This window comes from Rhinatrema bivittatum, chromosome 5, assembly GCF_901001135.1.
Source record: "Rhinatrema bivittatum chromosome 5, aRhiBiv1.1, whole genome shotgun sequence".
NCBI lineage: Eukaryota > Metazoa > Chordata > Amphibia > Gymnophiona > Rhinatrematidae > Rhinatrema > Rhinatrema bivittatum.
The window spans coordinates 236,758,980-236,782,852 of record NC_042619.1 but is presented as its reverse complement, the minus strand read 5'-3'; the positions used below and the strand labels follow the sequence as shown (position 1 = coordinate 236,782,852).

The 23,873-nt window shown below is 48.6% G+C and overlaps 1 protein-coding gene across 3 annotated transcripts in view; it reads right to left on the bottom strand.

The window, feature by feature from the left end:
• RUNX1 (RUNX family transcription factor 1) overlaps positions 1–23,873 on the bottom strand; it is a 210,509-nt gene that overhangs the window by 74,528 nt on the left and 112,108 nt on the right. For all 3 annotated transcript variants that reach the window (XM_029603520.1, XM_029603519.1, XM_029603521.1), the window contains 2 exons: positions 22,611–22,767; positions 5,582–5,686 (listed from right to left, as the gene is read on the bottom strand). In XM_029603520.1, coding sequence (XP_029459380.1) covers positions 5,582–5,686; positions 22,611–22,767 — 262 coding nt within the window. The remainder of the gene's footprint in view (positions 1–5,581; positions 5,687–22,610; positions 22,768–23,873) is intronic.

Below are 23,873 nucleotides of genomic sequence, written 5' to 3'. Positions count from 1 at the left end.
GAATCTCTTCCACCTATCTCTAAAATATATTATATTTCACCTAAAGGAAACAAAATAACTGTGGATGATAAACCAGAGGAGCACCAATTAAATCTTACCGCAGTTTTAGAATCTACTGCAGAAACTATTATTACTACTAGGGCAACTTTGCATATAACATTTGTGTTTGCAACTGACAGAGATGCTATTTTTCACCTCTACATGAGGAAAAGGCTAGAAAAATTTCATGGGGCCCCTATTTGGATCTACCCAGACCTCTCCAGATTAACACAACTAAGGAGAAGGCAGTTTCTTGCCTTAAAAGTTGAAATTGAAAAAATGGGGGGGAAAATGATTTTGAAATTTCCTTGTAGATGCGAGATAATGCATCAAAATCAGAAAAGTATCTTTTTTGAGGTCCCACAATTAAGAATGTTTCTGAGTTCGTTAGCCCAGGAGTCCTTAGACTAGGTAACTGTGGCAAATAAATAGAAATATTTAGGTATTAATCTTATGTTTCAATTGTTGATTGGTTAGTCCATGATTACCTATAACTGCTTTTTTTTTTTCTTCTTTCCTTACTTCTCGAGGTTTACCTTATAAATATTTTTCTTCGTAAATACAGATACTTTTTGTAATACCTACTTTAAGAATATTTTCTTGTTTAAATTACAATATCTGTAAAAATGTTTCTTGATTTTGTATTCTAAAATTGCATAAATAAAAACAAAAAAAAAACCCTCTACCCAAGTACATACAGCTATCCCCTCCCCCCCTCAAAAAAAAGACAGACTAAGGGCCTCATTTTCAAAGCACTTTACCGCGTGCGATAAATTCGCGAATCGCGTTAACAGCTGTTAACGCGATTCGCGAATGCAAATTAGTCATTTGGTATTCAGGTATGGACTGCGCTACGGGGGGGGGGGTTGAGAGAGAGAGCGAGAGAGAGAGAGAGAGAGAGGAGAGAGAGAGAAGGAGAGAGAGAGAGAGAGAGAGAGAGAGAGAGAGAGAGAGAGAGAGAGAGAGACTTACTATAGTGCCTACTCTCTCTCTCTCTCTCCAGGCTGTCTGGGACTATCTCCAAAAAGCGCCATTCGCGAAAACATCGCCGCACACGATGTTTCCCCACTGCACGAAAGAAGCCTCATTTGCATTGGTAACGCCCCCTAATGCGTTACCAATGCGATATTGGAAAATAAGGCCCTAAATCTTTTAACACTAAAGGTTATGTTAACAAGCCTGGTTTTTATTTGGGGTCTAAAAGGCATATATATATATATCCTGATTCCAGATGGCCCTCTGGGTATTTTATTCCAGAGATAGAGACCATCCATAAAAATACACCTTTCCTCATCATAGACAAACAAAATCCTGTTCAAGGTGGAAAGCAAAGAAAGATTCATGTACAGATCTAAAGGCACAACTGAAATATTACAAGTTCAAATCTTGAACTGAAGGACCTTCAAGGCACAATCGTGATCAAGCAGCCCTGCTGTGGCAGTAGTCACTATCAAGAAATATAAAATGGACGTGTTGGTTTCAGGTCATGATCTGAGAAAAAGAACACCCTCCCCCCCCCCCCCCCCCCCCCCCCACACACCCTGTGCTTCCTATTCCATGTTCTCTCTGCAGTAGTTGAGTATAAAAGATGTTGAAAGAGGCAACTGCAGTCAGTGCACTGTGCTGCTCCAGAGTGGCTGCATAGGGCGCAGCCCGCAGATCCCTTGCTGCACTGCACCTTTTATCATCAGGGTATGCCTTCAAAGTTGCTGACATCAGGGCAACAAACAAGGATTTGGAAAAACGCTGGCATCCTTGCCAGGAGGAGAGTTTAAAAGAAATTAATTAAAGGTACAGTTCAAGGAAGCCCCCAGGACTTATGCCCACACATAACCTTACCTTCATGGGCGGCTCGAGAGGGGACAAATGAATGCAACACAAGTAAAAGTTGCATCTTTCCCCTGAACGTGCCCTTCCTGCTGTCACTCCGTAAATGGTACGTCTGCAACGGAGTTCCCAGTCCTGCAGGAAGTGGACCTGCAGTGTAACATGGCCTACAACCCTAAGCCTCCCACCGATGCTGATAAATATGCACATAAGCACCCACGGGTGAAGGCAAGCAACTGAAAAGCAAACTGATTCACTACTCCACCGAATAGCACCGAAGCATTTCAGCCACACTCGCACAACAAGTGCAACAGAGAAACACATCCAAAACCAAGGAATGTTTTAAGACTGCCATGGCATAGTGCAGTTTGAGCCAGGCCAGATTTTTCACCGAGCTTAGTTAGGGTTCACTTGAGGACGTGCACCGTAAAAATCCGGATCGATCCAAACTGTTCTGAAATAGGGGATGACATATTTCTACAACTGTAAAGTGAACAAAAAAAAACAAAAAACTGCCACATTCATTCCAGAGAGGACGAACATTGGCTCTTCAGGAGGGAATCGCAACCTCCAGTCCAGAGGGAGAGGCATCAGCCCTACAGCAGGAAACCCGTAACTCTCGCCGTGCGGGCGACGCACTGAACGGAATTATGGAATTACTGGGGCAAATCCATCACGGCCTCTGCAAACAGGGCTACAGCACATGCAGCCCAGAGTACAAGCACATGGCCGCTTTTCGCAAATGGCAGCGGCGTGAAATCTGTAGAGCTGTCCACGGAAACCTCCTCTCATCCTCTACTTCCCGCATTTTTTTTTTTTTTAATCAAAACAGCAAGGTTGAGTGTGTGTAAAGGTGCTAGTCCAGCAGAGGAAATTCTGTCTGTACATCTGGAGCTTTCAATTACTGTTTTCTTGAGTTACGGAGAATGATGAAGGCCAACCCATTCCCCGAAACAGACCAGCATGTGTTATTTTTTTTTTCCACACAGCTCAGTGCTTTTCATACTTCCGCCTGCCAACACGTTTCCCTTTAAACATGAAGTGTTTGATGAGCTGTTTTTCTTTTACCCCTCTCTCCAAATTAAACTGGACATGATGCCATCAGCATAAAAGCGCGACACCATTCAGAGAAGCATAGAAAGGAACGGCAGGAAAGGACCAATGGTCCATCCAGGCTGCCCAGCAAGCTTCCCATAGTAGCATCTGCCGCGCCGTGCAGGTTACCCCCATGTATCACATGTCAATGCAATATGACATTTTGCATCTGAAAGCCGGGAGGGGGGACCCCCCCCCCCCTCGCCACCTCTGGGGCTTCTTGTTCAACAGTGCCAGCGACACCGACGGGCCATGAAGGCCTGGAAACGGGTGCAAGAGCAGCAGAGGCTTCCTGCACCCACGCTGCCACTTAAGATACAGGTTGGGAGGAGTGGTGGATCTCTGAGCCCACTTACTCTGCTGAGGCTGCCAACTAGAGCAGCAAGATGGGGCAGCCATGATCCTTTGAGATGTGGACCTCAATGGGGAACTAGGATCAAGACCATCAATGTATTCCATAGTAGGTGTTCATGGTTTGGCACTATAGAAGGGAGGGGACAGACTATACTCTTCTCTCAAAACTCTGGGGCATCTCCCGGCACTACAAACGAGTGACCAGTTCTGCTCACTGCCAAGCCAATGCCTGGGCAGAACTGCAGCACCGAGTCCTGTGCATCCTTTTCAAAGGAAACCTGACAGGATGTCAGGTGAAACGTGTTCCAGGCTCTCTCGCATGTATTATTTCAAAACACTGCAATTCTGAATTGTTGCTGCGATTTTGAGAGACTACTGTTCTAAGTCCTGAACAAGACATCACTTACATAATGTTCTGGCCCCTTGGACACGATTACCAAATCTGTAGGCAGAACATTCTCATTTGACCGGAAACATTACCATTCCCCCGCCTTAGAAGTTCTCCTATTTCAATCCACTGCAGTAGGAGTGTAAGACCCTCTCTCTCTGAAGCTCTGGTTCATTAGTGCAGGCTGTCTCAATGAACAGCTGGGATTTTTCCAGCTGCTTCAGGAGGAGCTAAAACTCTGCCCATACAGTCAAGCAGGGCCTAGGAGCAGTTAAGTGCACGGACTAACACACAGGCCGATACTCTACAGTGCGCTCCGGTGGAGCGCACTGTTCACCCGCGTTTTGACGCGCGTTTTCGATGCGCTAGCTTTACCCCTTATTCATCGAAAACGCGCGTCTAACACCCCCCCCCCCCCCCGAAACTAATAGCACCCACAACATGCAAATGCATGTTGATGGCCCTATTAGTTATTCCCACGTGATTCAGTAAGTAAAATGTGCAGCCAAGCCGCACATTTTACTTTCAGAAATTAGCGCCTACTCAAAGGTAGGCGTTAATTTCTGCCGGCACCAGGAAAGTGTATTAAAAGCAGTAAAAACTGCTTTTCTGTACACCCTCCGACTTAATATCATGGCGATATTAAGTCGGAGGTCCCAAAAGTTAAAAATAATTTAAAAAAAAAAAAAAAATCGGCCCGCGGCTCGAAAACCGGACACTCAGTTTTGCCGGCGTCCGGTTTCCGAACCCGTGGCTGTCAGCGAGTTTGAGAACCGATGCCGGCAAAATTGAGCGTCGGCTGTCAAACTCGCTGACAGCCGACGCTCCTGTCAAAAAAGAGGCGCTAGGGACGCGCTAGTGTCCCTAGCGCCTCTTTTTACCATGGGCCCTAATTTGAATATTTTTTCTTACTGAATCGCGCGGACAGGAGAGTGGCCTGTGCGCTCGCCGAGCTCTGCCGCGAATTTTACTGTATAGGCCTGTGAGAGGGTCTGCTGCAGGCCAAGCAGTGGAAGCTGTGATTATCTTCTTTAACCACCAGAGGGGGCTCATTAGACTAAAAGACATGGTTTAACCCAAGCAGGGGTAGGCAGACTTTTCTCATTGCCTGTATTGTTTTTTTTGTATTTCTTTCATTTAATTTCTTTTTATTTCTTTAAAAGAAATAAATACAATTTTTAAAAATGAAAAAAAAAAACCACATTTAAATATTGTTGGGTGCTTGGTTAATGCCCCCATCCCCCAGGCTCTCCCTTAATCCTCCCCTCATCCCTCTCCGACTCCCCCCCCCCCCCCCCCCACCACAGATCCTTTTGTTGAAAGTTTGTCCATGGGGCAGGAGCGATCCCTGGTCGCTGCTGCTGCTGTTGCAAATGGGGCCAGCAGACCCAGGTCAGCGCCATTGTAAGTTTCTCGCTCAGTCTGCTGGCCCCATTTGCAGCAACAGCAGCTGCGGGGCAGGGAGACACCGGGGCTCGCACCTGCCCCACGGAGAAAAAAAAATTTGGACAGGCTTTGCGGCAATGTCCGGTTTTTTGGGGGTTTGAGTTTGTTTTTTTTAAACAAAACACAAAAGTTTTGTTCATTTTCTCTAATTTTATTTTAAAAACAAAATGAGCAATTTTGTTAAAAAAAAGTTTCCCCATTTCCTTTTCAACGTATGCACATTGCTAAACCCTGCTGACTCCAAGCCCGTGGGACTCTGTGGTGAACCCCCCCCCACCCCCTGTCGTGGTGAGAGGTAGCTACAGCTGAGGAGAGAGAACAGAGCTTTAATGAAGAGCCGGGCTTCCTTTCTGGTGCTGGGCAGAGCTCCCACCTCCGGACAAGGTTGTACTCCCAGCTCGTCCGTGACCCTTCGGCAATTGCTGTACTTACGTCTCGGCTCCCGAGGTCCATCCACGGTGATCTTGATGGCTCTGTGGTACGTGGCCACTTGCGGAGGGTTGGTGAAAACCGTTATAGTCAGGGTGAAGCTTTTCCCTAGGGAAGAGAAAGGGAGAATTAGGGCATTTTACTTGTTAAAGAAATTATTCCAGGCACTAAAAACACGTCAGCAGGCTCTCTTCTCCCGTCAGGACAAAAAGGGCCAGAAAAACACCAGCGACCCTTAACAGCAAGTCCAATTAAATATTTCAGAAGTACTGGAACTCTCTGTGGAGGATGTAGTTACAACAAGAGGAACTCTTTTTGTATCTTTCGCTTTCTTATCAGAAAAGAACAACGTACTGAGGATGTTTTTTCGTAACAGGACTGCACTATTCTATGGCCTAAAACTATGGCTTTTTCCTGATATTACAAGGCCAACACAAGAAAGGAGAAAAAAATTCATCCAAATGAGAGAAGAAGCGATGGTTATTTGTTCACAGTTTACCCTTCGTTATCCTTGCAAATGCGTAGTCAAGTATTTGGACTCCGTGTATGTTTTTTTTGAACCCTCGCAACTCCGTTTCTTTATTGATTCTCACCAACTAACTGCGACATAGGAAATGGCAGTGGGTGCATTAGGAATGTATAGGCTGGGTATTGGCCACCGTTAAATTTCTTTTTTCATGTTAACCTTGAAGTTTACGCTCCTTAGAGTTTTCTATCCATCCTCCCAATATTTCTTAACATATACATGGTTATTGCTGATTATTGCTTTGTATTTTTCTTTAAAAAATTTATATCAATATGTAACCTTCATTTCAATCACAATGGTTTATTTGTGTAAATGGTGAAAATGCAATAAATAAAAAATAAAAAAAAACAACAAAAAAACAAAAACAAACCACCAGCGACCCACATACAAAAACCTCTGTGCACCCTGACAAACCTAGAAAGGCTTTAGAATGAATAGCACCACACGCTCGGTATCTGTCAGGAAATGGAGATGACACGGCTACATATCAAGGATTGTGAGCGTCAAACGGTTTGAAAACTCCTCTGAGAAATACATTTGTAGCAGAAACCATCCTATGGAAGCGGTGTCTAGCCTCCCAGTACCTGCACAGCTGAGCTGGCCTAGCCCTCTGAATATCTGTGTAGTGTGGTATGGCGGAGGATCATTAATGCTGTATACTATGAGGAGCAGGAGGGTCATCAATGTTGTATGCTTAGTGATGCTGCATAATGTGAGAGGAGGAAAAATTTTGTACAAATAAGGATCATCTAGTCCTTATGGTTGACTCTGTGTGCAGAACAAACCAGGGTCAGCCTTGCTGTTATATTGGTTGAAAATGAAAAATTTAATAAAAGAGTTTGAAACATAAATAAGGATCATCAATGCTGTGTGCTCCTCAGTGCTGCTGGTTAACGAAAAAAAAGGGGGGGGGGAAATTGTGGGGTGGAGGATCATCAGTGCTGTGTGCTGGTTGTTGCTGCATAATGTGAGATAGGAAAAGGGATTACTGTGGGGAGGAAGACTGTTGATGAGGTGCACACTTCAGTCCTGCTGCATAATTCAAGAGGAGGAGGAAGATCATCTGCCTGAGTGCTCCTCAGCGCTGGGTAATGCAAGTGAGGAGGGATTATTGTGGGGAGGAGGATCATCAGTGCTGTATGCTTCTGTTTAACGTGAGATAGGAGAAGGAATTTTTGTGGAGAGGAGGAGGATCATCAGTGCTGTGTGCCCCTCAGTGCTGCTGGATAATACAAGTGAGGAGGGATTATTATGAGGGGGAGCAGAGGTGTACCTAAATATTTGGCACCCAGAACAGATACTTCCTTTGGCACTCCCCCCCCCCCAATAAATAATTTTAAAATTTCCTAAACATTGATAAAATATTTCAAAACAGCAGACACATCAAATAATACCCAATAATTAAAATAAGGATTTTAAAGATCTTCCATTCTCTATATTTGTCATCTCACACAGACACACTTCCTCTGTCTCTCTCTCACCCACACGCATACTTCCTTTATCTCTCACCCACACGCATGCTTCCTCCCTCTCTCACACAATTTTACTATGTGTTACACCAAAATGTAAGGACCTAAAGGACAAGTGTTACTTTTGTAAACTGTTGTGATCTTCACTTGGAACGAAGGTATATAAAATAACTAAATAAAACATATACTTCCTCTCTCTCACACACACACATATATGCAGATAAAAACTGAACTGGAAACCACAACAAGCCAGATTCTGTATGCAGTGCAATAATGGAAAAGCAGAATGTCACTATTCCTCAAAACAATACAATCAAGAAATATAAATCAATCAAAATAGTAAAACCATACTAAAAAATTAAACATATCAAAACAGATGATAAATAGAATTACCAAACACTAATAAAATATTTCAAAATAACAGACACATCACATCTAATAATTAAAACTAACAAGGATAAAAAAAAAAAATCTCTCATTCTCCATACCTGGGAACTTTAGATTTCTAGTCATGCTGAGGTTGTTGTGGATTGGAGGAGAGCGCTCAAACTTTAACCCCTCTCATACACATAAATACAGGCACAGGCATGCTCTCTCACAGACACACACACCCCCTCAACTCTTGCTCTGTCACACACATTGTGGACGTCTTTTTCGGCCGCTGGCTACAGTGCAGAACAGGGCCCTCTTCATCTGCCGTCGTCTCCAGGGAAAGGCCAGCAGCACCACAGGGCCTCACTTTTGCTAGCAGGGAGTAGGAACCCCGCCAGCACATTACTTTTCCGCGCCACTGCGAGACCGCGGCAATGGCACCCCTCCCCCTGTTATCACCTGGGGTGGACCGCCCTCCCCTTAGCATGCCTCTGAGGGGGAGGATGGTGAGCGCTGTGCGCTCCTTGGTGCTTCTGTATCATGTGCAATAGGAGAAGGAATTTTTATGGAGAGGAGGAAGATCATCAATGCTGTGCGCCCTTCAGTGCTGCAGGATAATATGAGCGAGGAGAGGTTATTGATGTTGCTTGCTCCTCGGTGCTGCTATTTACTATGAGAGGAAGGGGAGAAGGGATTATTGTGAGGTAGAGGTGACGGGGAGAGGCGAGGAGGCAGAAGAATTATTAAAGCACCACGCTTTGAAGGAAGGAAAAGAGCAGGTTATAAATCTTTCAAATTAAAAAACGAAAAAAACCCATAACTAAGGACCCACTGCCAACAGTTATCCGGAGATAGGGACGTCACCTATTAGAGAGGACCCCCGGGGTTAACTTATCCGGGTAGCGTGACAACTCCTGGCACAGTTGCACAACAGCAGAGCCTCGGACCTTGCCGAAGGCCTCACACCACACAAGCCGCGCCTGAACAGCAAATCAACCGCACAACCAAACCCAAACCCCAGGGCCACATGTTCACCCTGAAAAAAAAAAAAAGAAAAAGACTACAGTTTATTTAAAGTGTGCACCACACAGCAGAACTCCCAATATAAATTTACAATTCAAAAGGAAAATGCAAATTGGCTCTGCCTTTGCAGCAATGTTTTCTCTGTAATATTCCCTCTTAATGTATTTTGCCCTGGGGGGGTGCTTAGGGGTCCAGGTAAATATTGATAGAAACGCCCAGCAGACTGCTGTCGTCACCTCTTAAAACAACAGACGGAAGCCAGAGTCATGCAACTGGGGTGGTTCTCAGGACAGGTAAGATCTTATCACACCCACTCCTCCCACAGGCCAAACCTGGGGTGGGGGGGGGGGGCCTGGATTAACTTTGATTTTCATTACTTCGCCCCCACCTGCCAGCCTCCTGCTTTCGGGCTGGGGTGAAGCAGATGGATTTTGCGCTTCCAGGAGGCGCAGTGCCCTACAGTTTCGGGATGCTACCACAATGCCAGGCCCATCTCTCTCGGAGGAGGGAAAGATGTGACAGGTCTGTCCCCTGGCAGCCGGGGTATCACCCGCCACCATTATCACTCAACAGGATCGGTTCCAGGGGGATCTGGGCTAGACCAAGCCCATCCTGCTCTTGTTCCCCCCCCCCCCCCCCCAGCACTCACGGAGATCATCCCAATTTCTCTGACTGGAAAAGACCTCCGAGTCCACAGATGAAATGGGCAGTAAACCAGGCCAGGTTTCTATTGGGGTTTTTTGTTTTTTTTAACCTAAGGCCAGGTCGGACGCCACAGGGCTTCAGCACATGTGGTGCACCAGGCCCCGGATTTCTCATTATGAGCTTAGTGGCAAAAACTGCTCCAGCTTTATCAGGGAAAGTATCCTGGTCTCTACAATGGAGCAAACCTTTGCTACGTTTTGCCTGCAGATATCCTGCGACAGGATAAAGACCGCTGTGGTGTACGGCAGTGGTAAAGCCCTTGCGAGGGGGTGGAAGGGTAGTTAATGACTCTCAACGCCCTGGTCTGAAAGAGTTTAAGCCAAACCGGGCATCCACACATCCAGGAGCAATACGTTCAGCTGAGGCAGCCAGTCAGGTTGCTTTTAGTTCCCTTCCGGACCACTGCACAAAACAGCCTGGGAATTCTGGACGCTGCCGCAGGAATTCCACCGGCTTAGGGTCCTGGCACGGCTGCATCAGACTGCACTTAGCAGGTGCACGCGTGTGCTTTTTACCACCGCTTCAGCTGGACTTCTCTACTCCTAGCTATTCTGCTCCAGCCGAAAGGAGCTGTGGATTATTGGGTTACACGGCACTTCTAAGGCAGCTGAAATCGCCTCCCTATCACAGGCAAACAAATTCCTACAAACTACAGCACATGGAGCGCCCGGCTGCTCACTTCCAGCTACCACCCTAAGCACATCCCATGCTTCCCAGCAGATTTGAGATGGAAGTGAAAAAAACAAAGGGGGTGGGTGTGGGTAGACAGCTGTTGGCTGCCTGGTGCCAGTTCACAGGAATTATTCTATTTTTTTGTTAGATGTAATGCTCATTGTGAAAATGCAAACCATGTATGTATGAATCGTAAATATTTGAATTTTTATAAATGTTTGCTCAGGAGGGCTGGACAGGCTGACTCACAGTGCAGTGACTTTTCCTATGAAGGCTACGATGCACCTTGCAGCGTGTGGATCCCTGACTGCTAAGTCTCCCAATTCTAGCTGTGGCTCCGTAGGATCGTTTGTGCGGATTTCTGATTATATGGGATCCCTCGACGGCCTCGTCTAGGCTGAACACAGAACATGGTGCTCTGCAACTGTTCCTCTGCCGTGCGCACACAATGCGGCAGGATGAATTTTGTTTTTCTGAGAGGCATAAAGCATGGTAACAGTGCAAGCGGGCATCTGTCGGTATTCCAAAATACTTTTTTTTTTTTTTAAACACTGCAACAGCAAATTTTAAAGGGTTTGACGAATTTTAAATAAAAATAAGAGCAATTGCTGTGACCTCAGCGGGGTCAGGTGGTAGAGCGTTAAATCCTACCGCCCCCTCCCCCGAGTTTCTGAATCTCGGCCAAAAGGCCAAGAAGAGGCTAACCTCAGCTCAGACCTTATGCTTTATCTTAGCCAAAAGACAGAATCGATTCAGTGGCTTTTTTTTTTTCTCCCTCTTCAAACAGGTTTGATCCTCCTGCTCCGGCCGTGATCATAAAATGATTTTCATGTCCCCAGCAAGATGGAGTCAGACCCAGCGGCTCAGCCCCCTGAAGTGGCCATGGCGGCCCCTCTGAACCCTCTTCTCTGTTTTCTCCCTCTCTGCGTGGCTTTGCCGCACCGTGGCTCCTCCGTGTGCACACCCACGCCCAAAATATTAGCAAGCAGAGGGAAACCCCAGTAATACAGGCGTTCAAGCCAAGGTCTGCGTTTCTGACTCCAAAGCTAGAAGCCCTGTTCTCGGTTTCTCATCCCTGAACCCAAAAGAGTTTCCTGGAGTTTATGCATAAAGTAGCTCAGTTCATGTGAATGAACAGAAATAAAAGTTAACAAATAGAAACTCAAAAATAAAGCAATCTTTTTTTTTTTTTTAAAGAGGACTAACTTGCTACATTTCTTGAGGAGCTTTCAGAAGCTAACACTGCCTTCCTCTCGGGTCAGAAAAGCACGAGCAGGCGACGATGCTAGCAGCAAAGAGGGGCATGGTGAAAAGCCTTCGAGGATAGTGGGAAGGGGGATTTGGTGCTTGTGGTCAGCGTCACTTCGCCCGATGCTGGGGGGGTACAGGCGAGGGATTCCCTTCCTCGCTGCTTCCTGTGCAGCGTTTAGATGGAGGAGGGCTCTTATGGAAGCTGGGGGCAGAAAGGAGCCACAAACACCAGAAGGTGAGAAGATCCCATGGACCCTGCTGCTCATGGCTCTGCCTCCTCCCTCTCAGGAGTTCCCCCCCCCCCCCCGTGAGCATCACTCTGCCCTGCAAGTCGCAGATGTGCCGGAGCAGAGAGTGGGGGGGGGGGGGGGGGAGAGGGGTTAAGTGCTTCAGGTTATCCGGGCTTTCACCGAAACTCAATGATTGGAAGGCGGCCGGAGAAAATGCTACGGCCGCGTTTTTCATCCGTGATCAATAACGCACATGCCCAGATCAAAATGGACCATGCCAGTGTCCAGGACAGCGAGTCAGGGACGGAGAGCGTGCCCTCCTCTCCACCCCCACTCACATGAACGGGCCGGAAAGTATTCTCGCTGCACCCCCCACATCTTGTTGACCCTGGGTGAAAGGGGAAGGCCCTAAATTGCACTGGCGGGGGAGGGGTGCCGCTCCCCAGGAGCAGGAACGTGCCCAGTGGGTAGGGCCCAGCTCAGCCGAGGCTCTTCCGTAGCAGAATCCAAACCTCCCACTGGAGCGGACGCTGCTGCTCCTCCTCCACCTGCAGGATGCCCGCACTCAGAACAGGAGCTTCAAGGCTGGCAGAGGCGGCCCCCACTGCCCTCGCAAGCAAACAAACCCACCGCCGGGACGAGCTGCTGCCTGGGTCAGTGCCAGCAAGCTTGTGCTGTGGAGAGGATGAATAGTCACAGTCGGCTTTATGGAACTTCCCAGAGTTCACTTCAGTTTTGAAAGTCGATTTGGGGGAGGGGGGGGTGAATTAAAAAAAAAAAAAAAAGCACCAGCAGCTCATTTTATGCAAGATGTTGCACGAGGTGCAATTGGATGCTGTGAAGACTGTCAGTAAGTTAGCTGGAAAAGGAAGGGGGGCGCGTCTCCAGGGTCATTCCGAGATGCTTACGGGCTCTCCCAGATGGTTTCAAGGTCATCGGGAACCTGCCGAGCCAGGCCATGTTCAGCCCCGTCGCGCGCCCACAGGACCCACTGTTCTCCATGATCCACAGCTATCTGGTAAATCCAGTTAAAACCCTGAATTAAGTCAATGGTTTAAAAAAAAAAATGCATTTAACGTGTGCACTGTATGCGCTTTCATCATGTGGCAGCTTAGCTTAGTTGAGTGTCTCTGCAGCTCAGATGAAGATTTAAGCAAAACATTACCTGTCTAGGGGGGAGACAAATTTCAAAGGTACCAAGTGCCTGTCAGAAAAGCTCCTGTTTACAATAGGGTCCTACACAGCGTTGCTTCAAAGGAGTAACCCCACCCCGGTTCTGCCTATGGGCACCAAGATCAAATCCAGCTCCACTTCAGCTGTTCAAGCATCATTCACACTTTAGGGGCATCAGAGTGCTACTCCCTCCTCCCCCGAGGTCTCTTCAGCCGTCCGTGCTGTTTTCACAGTGTAAGCATACCAGGATTTTGCCATCTCGCCCCCCAGGGTAACACCTCTACTGTTTATCCAGCAGTCACACTCTCTGCATATCCTAGTGGCATGTAAGTGATTTGCACAGGTACGGAACGGCTGAGGAGCTTTCACAGATGACAACTGCTTCTGGCAGCATCACAGGAATGAAATAAAAATCCAAATTCCAAAAATAAATAAATAAAAACAAAAACAAAAAAAAAAACCCAGAATGCTGAACGGTTTCATTTGGTCTAACTGGTAAAGGAAATATTTCAAAAGAGGTTAACACTGCTGATGTAACACATGTGGAGGGGGACCCGTGCATTAATGCTCCCTGTGCCCACCAAGGCCCTCGTGTGCATGCTAAACAGGTTCCTGATGAGGTTGGGCCATATGTGAATTAACCTGAGGGGGGGTCCGAGGGAAATAGCATGGTATGCACTCCCCCACGCATTACTTTGCAGTGGCTCTTAAATACTAACAAGGCTGACACCTGGCACTGGGGGAGGCCCTGCCCCGAAAACTCTGCATCCACCCCCACTCACCCTGACACCATGATCAAGGAACTATGATGCCCCGATTCCCCAGCACCCCCCATGACAAAAGAAACAGGCCAAAGTATCCCCTCACCCTCCCAATCCCCCCAGACACCATCATTAAGGGATCTTCATGCCCCGACTCACCCCCTCCTCAAACCTTGAGGTTCAGAAGTGCCCTCCCCATCCCCAAACATAAGTAGCAGGTGCCCTCAGTGGCCGTGGGACAAAGGAACGAGATGACGGTGCCATTTTGAAAATCTACAGCAGTAGGACAGGAGGAGAGTTGTGCTCCTTCCTGCCCCTTGTGCCCTCGGCATTTGCCCAAGCAGGTTCCCAGCGAGCTCTACAATACGCACGCGGCCATCTCTGGGATGGGTAACCCAATTCATGGACTGCGGGGAAAAGGCAGGCGAAGAAAGGGAGCACCGTCAGTGTCACATGGCAACGGCTGGGGAAATGGAGGCCTAGAGAGAGGAGAACGACTTGCCCATGGCCTCAGAGTCACAACAGGGAACAAAAAAAAAAACAGGTCTTAAGAAGATAAACGTGAATCATTCAAGGACACGCCGAGCTAGCAGCAGAGCTGGGATTAGGACGGAGGGCCCAGGGAGAGGAAGTGACGTGCTTCAGGTCACAGCTGCAGGAGCAGGAATCAGAATCCCTGAATTTTCACAATTCAGAGCTGTATCCACTGGGCCTCGCCTCAGCTACTGCAAAATAAAATCTTGGAAGTTTTAATCATGCTTTCTTTTCACTTGGCACAGAGGAAACACTTCATACTGAGATGCGGTGGCTGCCTGGAACAATGAACCAGCAGAGGGCGTGGCAGTACCCAAAACTGACAGAATGAGCCCACTTGGGACATATACATAGGACAGTGCTAAGACTGGGAGTGCAGGGGTGTTGGATGGACGGCAAACATCTCGCACAGAGCGGTGGCACAAATATCCCAGGCAGCATGAAATGGCAGCAAGGCTGTGGTACATTCTCACAAAGAAGCGGGAGGAAGGGTAGGATGCTATGTATGCAGCAGGGGGCACTCTAGTTGTATGGGATACGGTTCCATGCTAGGCGCTCTCTTGGTTCTTGTTCCTGTCTTTTATCCTTTCTGACTGCGCAGCTCCCACTTAGGTGGGGCTCTGGTGTACCTAATAAAAGCAGGCTGACCCAGCAGATAGTAGCCAAATATTCTACAGGGGAGGTGGCAAGTTTCTGAGGCTGGGCTGCAGGATGGCTTTGCCTACACAGGCAAGGAGAAGGGGCAATGATCTGCAGGCGCTCAAGTGTGTATGGGCTGACAGCAGGGAGACATCCTTACAGCAGTGCACGGAGGGGCAATTGGGGAAAATACAGGTGGTCCAAATGGTGCTTATTTGCCAACATCTACTCTGCTATTATAATATCTTTAGTGCCAAGTGGCAATTCAAAACACAAACATTGCAATACATAGAGCAAACACGGCCTCAATTTGTTTTTCTAACCTGGAGCATCCACAGAAGCCGTTCCCTTTAACACGACCATTTCACTTTTCATGGATTGTGCCAACACAGGGGCAGGACCTCACCTGTGATGCACTGAAGTTCAAACAGCCAACACCTTAGGGAAACAGCTCAGCATCACCCAGGTACACAACACTGCCTGAGTCATGTAGGAATAAGCAGCAGGGACCCTGGGATTCAGCTTCGGAGGACTTAAGAAGAGAGCTGTGTGACATCCTACAAGCGTGTCACTGTCTCGAGAGACAAGGGCTACGGGCACGGCAGCTAATCCGCAGCAAAACGCCCACTCTCGTGCAAACTCCAGCAGCACTGGCAGCTAAAAGGGGGAGAAGGTTTAAAAGAAAGACCAACGGCAATCGGAAGGAAACACCGACCCTTCGGCAGAAAAAGCCCCTCCCAATTTCCTGTCAGACCGCGACCTTCACCCCGTGCCCTGACCACAGCTGGACAAACCTGGCCACAAAGCTCAGGCCTGCTGCTTCTTCCCAGAGTCTTTCCCATTGTCCACCGGTCGCTACGTCTTCTGCGGCCTTTGAAAAGGTTTCCCAGACCCTCGTCCTTATTGGACTCGTGCCGCGCGGGCCACCTTCGGTGAGACCCTCGCTTCGGTCCATTACTGCACAGCTGGCACCGCACCTCTGCGGTGCTCCTCAGTTACTATCGCTCAGTGCAGGGAATGCGCGCCCGCAACAGTCCACACGCGTCGGCAAACCCTCCCCATCTCTTTGTAGCAAGGGCCCAAACGGGCAAAGCCTTTTACCCCTTAGCACAACCATCCTTCCACGTGTTGGGAGCCAGAAATGAAACACCTTCCTGAGCAGAGAACGCACATTAAGCCTTGCGCCTCTCTCGCTGATAATCAACTGGATACCTGGCTTAAGACGACTTCAGATCCCCCCCTCCCACTGCATGACTCCTCACCTAGGCTGTGAGGCCCTCAGGCCACGGATCTGCCACTCTCTCAGCCTGTTTGCTTTTCATTTTTTACTGCTATCTCTCTGCACCTCGCAGAACCTGTTCTAGCCCAGCCCCCGCACACTGCTGTTGTCAGGGGTTATCTGGTGAAGCCGGGCACACACCTCCCACCCCCCCCCCATCTCTGAGATCTTGTGGTGCGAGGGGGGGGGGGTGGAAGATGCTTCAAGCATGCCGACCTCCAATAAGTGTTATCATATTTGGAACTCCAGCCATCTTTGAAATGCTTACAAATGATCAAGTCCACCTTTCCCCTTCCTATCTCATGCTCATAGAAAGCCTCCAGGATCCTCCCCATTTTCAGCTGCCTTCTCTCCCTTAGGCAGGCCAAACGCTACAGCGCCCCCCCCCCCCCTCCCATGACCGAAAGAACGATAGCTTCCTCCGATCACTGGATGCCACCACAGCAGGATCCACCCTCACTTGGACCCAGGCACCACCTCAGCAGCACTCTCTGCCTCTGCCCCGCTCTTTCCCCCTGCCCAGCATCCTCCCCTCTCTCCCCCCCCCCACCTCAGACAGAAGTCTCCTTCCTCCCGCGCGCAGCACCGCTCCCGAGTCTCCTGCCTGCAGACATTATATGGACGGGTGGGGGGGGGGAGGGAGGGAGCATGGCACCCTGTGCAGCCACACAAATGTCCGTCCCCCCTCACCCCCGCAAAAGGCAGCTCTGTTCACCCTCGATAACCGAGGAACCTGGCCATTCCTGGAGCCCTGGCCAGTCAGCCAGGGGTCTCAGAGCGAGGAAGATGCCCTCGAGACGTCTGGCGTGGCCTACTCTGAGAACTCCACGTCCACCACCCACAGCATTTCCTTCGGGACACGGATACAGGCCTCTCCGTAGGGTGAGGTAGGGGCTGCCCATAAAAGCCCATGTCCAGCATGTGAAGATCAGTAAAGCTGCAAGGGCTGGGACATTTCAAAAAAGCTGAAACATGAGGTAGAAAGAAGGATTAAAGCCATCTCTGCGGGCAGAGTAAGCAGCATGGAAGGCAGGAGCTAGGGGAGGGAACAGGGATTAGGGCAGCTCCTATTTCAGAGACAAAGCCGGGAGGGAGCTGAAGTATTTTCTGGGGTTGGGGGAAACACCTTAAACCCCTTTTGGACAAGCCTGTGCGATGGGCCAAAGGCTGAGCTAAAGGCAGAGGCCATGGGCTTAAGTGGAGAAAAGAGAAGGGAGAAATATTAAGGTAGGAAGAGAGGATGTGAGAGTCTCCACAGAAAAATGCCCAGCTTCTTTCCTTTTCTGGGAAGTCAAAAGCTGACGAGCAGCCAAGCCTAGAGGTCGGCTCATCCTCCCTACTGGGAGAGCTGAGAAAGATGAGAGCTTAAAGGAGAAAGACCGTTTGGAGGTGAGAGTATAAAATCTTCACGCTGAGGCTGCCCGAGCCTGCCTATAGAAACAGTAAAGGGGGGGAGGTGGGGGGTAGGGAGAAGGAAGGAGCCATGGACATCGAGTACACACAGGCCGATGCAATACCGTGCGCTCAGGCTAGCGCACTGATTAATTAACCCGCGCTTGGAGCAGCGTTTTGGATGCACGTCCAGAACCCCTCATGCAATAAGGGGATTAGTGCGTCCAAAACACGTGTCTAAACCAGCGCGTAGATAACAGCACTCATCACATATAAATTCATACTGATGAGGTTATTAACTATTACCCACTTAGGTAAGACAGCTAAAGCCAGAAGAATGCGGGGCTGCATAGAGAGAGGAATAACCAGCAAGAAAAAGGAGGTGATAATCCCCTTGTACAGGTCCTTGGTGAGGCCTCACCTGGAGTACTGTGTTCAGTTCTGGAGACCGTATCTCAAAAGGGACAGAGATAGGATGGAGGTGGTCCAGAGAAGAGCAACCAAAATGGTGGTGGTGGGGGGTCTTCATCAAATGACTTATGAGGAGAGGTTGCAGAACCTAAATATGTACACCCTGGAGAAGAGGAGGTGCAGGGGAGATATGATACAGACCTTCAGAGACCTGAAAGTTTTAATGATGCACAAACATAAAATCGTTTCCGTTGGAAAGAAATCAGTAGAACTAGGGGTCACGAAATGAAACTCCAGGGAGGACGACTCAGAACCAACGGCAGAAAATATTTCTTCACAGAGAGAGTGGTGGGTACCTGGAATGCCCTTCCAGAGGAGGTGGTGAAGACTAAAACAGTGAAAGATTTCAAAGGGGCATGGGATAAACACTGTGGAGCCCTAAAGGTTAGAGGATGGAAATGAAGAAGAGAGCGCATGGGGGTAACTTGCTGGATCAACGGTTACTACCCTTAACCAATAAGCCTTCATACTGTTGATGCAGCTCCATTATTGCTCTCTGTTTTAACGGCAGGGGGAAAAGAGGAATTAGATTCAGACAGCAACCAACAAGGACACTGAATTTTACAGTCTGGGAAAACAAATAAGATGGGGGTAACTTGTTGCTTAACCAGCAAGCCTTAAACTTGTGATGTAACTCCAATATTACTCTCTGCTTCTATGGCAAGGGATAAGAGATAACGGGGAACTGGTTTCAGTCAGTAACCAACAAGGGCCTGACTTTAACAGTTTGGGAAACTAAGTATGGGGTAACTTTTATGCCATGGCATAGGGGGACCTGTACGGCATGGCTGATGCTACCATAAGCTTGCTGGGAGACTGGATGGACAGTTTGGTCCTTTTCTGCCGTCATTCCTATATGTAAAAAATAAATGTTCACCCAATGGGCGGGGCAGGAGTTAAGTCTTGAAGAGTCCCTAAAGTTAGCAGAAAAGCAGAAAATATTGCTTTTCTATAGTTCATCCCACTTAATTTCATGGCGAGATTTAGTCAGAGGAACCGAAAAAAGGAGTAAGATTAAAAAAAAAAAAAAATCTTCTCGGTGGTCAGATTAGGAAAACGGACGCTCATATTTACGAGCATTCCTTTTCCTAACCTGTTCAGCTCAAACTGAGCGCCTGTCTTCCTAACCCATGCACAGCCACTTCTCCAGGGCGCTCGATGCCGAGGAGGCACTAGGGACGTACAGTTTCCCCCAGCGCCTCCTTTTTAACGCAGCGGCCGATTTGCCTACTGCATTGCGCACCCAGGGGAGGTGGATGGACGCGCCTCAATCATGAGCGCCCGTTTTTCGTGCATCGGTCCTGACAGCGAGGAGGGGCAGGACAGAAGAAAGTCACTGATGTAAGCTGCAGACACATTTGGCGAGGGAGGGCTCACTGAAGCTGTGTATAGAGAGAGGCAGTGGGTGAGGAAGGGAGGGAGGCTGCAGTGCATCACCAGATCTCTTCACTGCTAGTTGAGGTTTGCAGAGGATTTTGTTCCACCAAAAGCTGGCTTTTCCTGAACCCGTACACTGCATTAACATGTGCAGGCCTTACAGAGGGCTACAGAAGAATGAAGAGGCGTTAATTACCCTGTGCCGGTTAGTTGCACCCACAAAACACAAAAGTGATAAAATCTGAGACACACTGCAAGCCTGAGCAAGCTGGAAATTTTCCTCTAGGTGCACCAGAGACTGTCCCAGCGTTACAGGATGGGGGAGAAATGCTTGTAAAACTGCTCTCTGGCTGTGATGTCCATGTCGGGCATCTGCACATATCACATAAGCAGAGACACGCTGGGGTGCGCTATTTCTTACTTATACACGGGCTGATGCAATAATCTGAGCGGTAAAAAAACCATGCACTGGTTTCACATTTTTAATGCTCAGGTTCATTTGTTTTTTTTAATTCCTGATGTAGTACGCTAATGATATGCTAATGCTCTGGAGTTAACAATGTGCCAAAACTGTAAAATGTGCATTCAGCCCAGGCCAAACGCACATTGTAATGCAGGAAGGGAGGAGGAGCCATCCCCGACAACAAGTGCTGGCTGCCACAAAGTAATTATCTGGCTATGCAGAGCTGACCCACGCCAGATAGACGGATAAATCGGTGGCTGCAGTTGCTGCCACTTATCTGCCAGGACATTTTTTTTTTTTCACTTTTTAACTATTTTTTTTCTACAGCGCTGGAAACCTAACTCCAGCCTTGACCCAGGTGTTAAAAGTTTCCAGTCCTAAAGAAGGTGCACTGGCCCGATGCAATCTCTCTGCATTGAGGAGTAATGCTTAATGCCCTCGTTTGCATGGGATTTCCACGCGAGGACGCTAAGTATTACTCTCCTTGAGGAAAGCACATTTTCCCGTGCACAAAACTCCTTCCTGCATCCGGAGTAAGTTTTGCCCGTAGAAAACGCATGCACAAATGCAGGCTAAAAAGGTGCGTTCCTGCATCGGCCTGACAGTGTGGAAGGTTGTCCTAAGTACATGACTGCACGAGTTATTCACTCCCCGACTTATAATTCTGCCTACTGCAGCTCCTAACTCCTCGATAGCAGGGCTGGGCCATTCCAGCTGTCTGTGCGGGAACTGTTTTGGGGAAGGTACAAAAAAAAAAGTAAACTTCAGAGGGTGTTGTGTTAAAAGCTTCACCATAAGCACTGACTGATCACTCATGTCTACAAGGGCAGTGAAACCAGAGGGGAAAAGTGGGAGGGGCGTCAACCTCTCCTGACGCCCTTAATCATCGGTCAGGAAACGTATTCGACAGGTCTCATTCCAGGACCCACACACACACACACACACACACACACGTTGGTCTCTCTGCAACTTGTTCTTCTCCACAGCTCTGGCTTCCCTCCCCGTTACCCGGCCCATAATTTAAGCTTAAGCACATGGATGGGGAATGGACTGCATGCATGTCATACATTCAGCCCGTCTCTTGGTTCTGAGTCACTTCCCACCCCGATTCCTCGGCACCACCTAGAACCAAGCACGACCCTTCTGACGCCACCTCAGTATGATGCAGCTGGCGGGCATCTGAGGGAGTTCAAGGCCACAGGGGAATCCAAGCAACAGCTGCCGGGGAAGGAGGGCGCAAATCCTGGCCAGAGTCATCCGTCAGTCACATGTCTACACTTCTGCATCTGCAAGGGCTCCAAAAAAGAATTTCCGGGAGTTAAATTAAACAACCGGAAGCAAAACCAAATCCCCGAGAGCCCTTGCCAACAACGGACCCCCTCCGATTGCGAAGGATTAATAGGCGACTCCGGCGCACGCTGTAGCCAGATCAGACGACGTGGAGCCGCAGGGCTTTGATGCAGATATGCAAGGAGCCCAGAACGTAAGGGACCGGAAGCGCAGTCCCCGCCGGCCAATCAAAGCCAACATTCACTGAATGTTACTGGCCATCACCCATAAAAAAAAAAAACCTTTCTGCCCGTCACCTTGCTTCACATACACACCCCAGCATTGCCACAATACTCACACAAAACAAGGCTGTTTTCCCCATCAGTGTCCATACGGCCCAAACCTCTGCAAGACTGACTCGCTCAGCTCTGGCAGAACCACAGCTCGGCCTAAAATCCAGCTCTTTAGACACTTCCCTGCTAATCACGTCTCCCCGACCCCCTCCCCGAATAGCCAGAGGCAGCAAACAGCACTCACAGGCAATGCTGATGTATAATATCAGGAAACAGCCGGTTTAAAGCAATGTGCCAGGGGTATTCCATACGGCCCCCGTTTATCCCTCGCACTGCCTTTATCTCCTCTCTAGCACGAAGATCTGCAGCGGGAGGTCGGCAGACAACCAGCCTCGTCCTCAGCAGGGAAAGAGAAGGGCAACATGCCGCCACCACACAAGCCACCATCACTAGAGAGAGACGTCACGTCAGAAAACAGGATACCCATGGGCCAGCAAGAACGGAGTGGGGATGGAGATGCATGTTTTCACTCAGCCCCTTTAAGCCTCACTTAATCCAGTTTGGATTTTCTTTAAAAAAAAAAAAAAGTTACTGGGTTAGGGACAGCAACAGCCCACTTTGGCTACAGTGGAGGGGGGAGGCAATGGGGCCACGGTTCAAAACGGTTCCAGGCTGGTGGCCCGGTGTGACGTGGCAGAAAAGTCCGCACTGGCCTAGCGGACGTCTTGTTGGGGGGGGGGAGATCTCGTGCGGACCCCACCGGTTCCCGGAAAACTCTTACGTGTTGCGGACCCGACATTGAATCTGCCTTTCCTAAATCGTCTGTCACTTGCCCTCCGCAGAGGCGCCGGGAGTCATCTGTGTGGACCTCTACACGTGGGCCACTTTGCACTGCTTCCTGTCCTCAGGATTCTAAGCCACCGGCTTCTAAACTCGCAGCCCTGGGTCTTTGCAGGCTCTGCTGCTCTGGCTTTTTTTTTTTTTCTCTCTGTTCTTTTCGCTGGTTTGGCCAACAGCTCTGCTTTCAGATGTGAATCGTACATAGGGCTAGATGGACTAAAGGGTTTCAATGATCGAGTGGGGCTTGGTTCTTTTATTTCTATGGCATTAAAGGGAAAAGTACGAAAAGCTACCTCGGCCACTTCTGCCCACGAAGCGCAGGTCGTTGAATTTGGCCACCTGGTTCTTCATGGCGGCGGTGGCGTTCCGCAGCTCCGCCGAATAGTTCTCATCGTTTCCGGCCATCACCGTGACTAATGTACCGTCAGGAACGTCTCCCAGGGCCACCACCTGGAGCAAGAAGAAGAATGTTAAGTTAGGTCGCGCCACGGGGCTTGCGTAGGCTCCAGCTGAAGGGAGAACATGCTCCTACTCTACGTGCGGGGCTACAAAAGCAAGTAAGACCACTTCTACCTTCAACCCACTCCCCCACCCGGGGCACGGTCTACAGTAGCCAGCAACTTCTCAAAGCTTTACCAGGACTCAGGAGCACATTCGTCTGGTTTCTAAGCCTGTCAATACATTTTGCCCTAAAATATTTTATAAAAACACTCGAATGCATCAAGAAGGTAAACAATGAGAAGCCTGGCTGCCTAAGCAGTCTGTATGCAATAGCCATGTCAGACCTCGGAGGATAACAGAGTACAGTACATAATTACATTACTAACAAGAAGTAGTAACTAAGTACAGGCCTATTTTCCTGCAAGCATCCTTTTCAGGATGACTTTTAAACCTTCTGACATGTCCTGAAAATCTGAAGTGGATGGAAGGTGGGGGGAAGGGAAGAGGGAACACTTGGACACACATGGACACGGTGCTCTCATAAGCTTTCTTCCCTCAGGAAGCACAACGAATGGGAGCATCACAACATTTTACAAGTCCTCGGGCAAACCCAAATCCACCACCAAAAAAATGAATGGTTGAAAAAGAGAGTCCTGGCTTTAAGGAACATGGAGGAGATTACCACAGAAAAAAAATACACATCCTAGAAGAATGTACGATGAGGAGGTAACCGTTTACATTTCAGTTCACTACACAAAAGAAGCTAATGCGACCCATCCGGAATGTTGGGTTGATAGTCCCGTCAACTTAGAAGACTTGTCTCCATGACACAGAAAAGGAGCCGGTATTATTATTTGGTTACCGTAACTGTTTTCATCTAGAAAAGTGCTAGACTGATAAAGAGGGAAGAGGAACTTCCTTTAGGATAAGATTTACATTTGTTTCAAAAGAAACAAATGTAAATCTTATCCTAAAGGAAGGTCACACACTGCACCTTTCCCTGTCACTACTGGAGAACAATCCTCTACAGACCTGTCCCACAACCATTTCCAACGACATCTCAGAAATAAAGGTGCACCTTACGCCCAAGGGTGTGCACCCTCATGCCAGGTGCC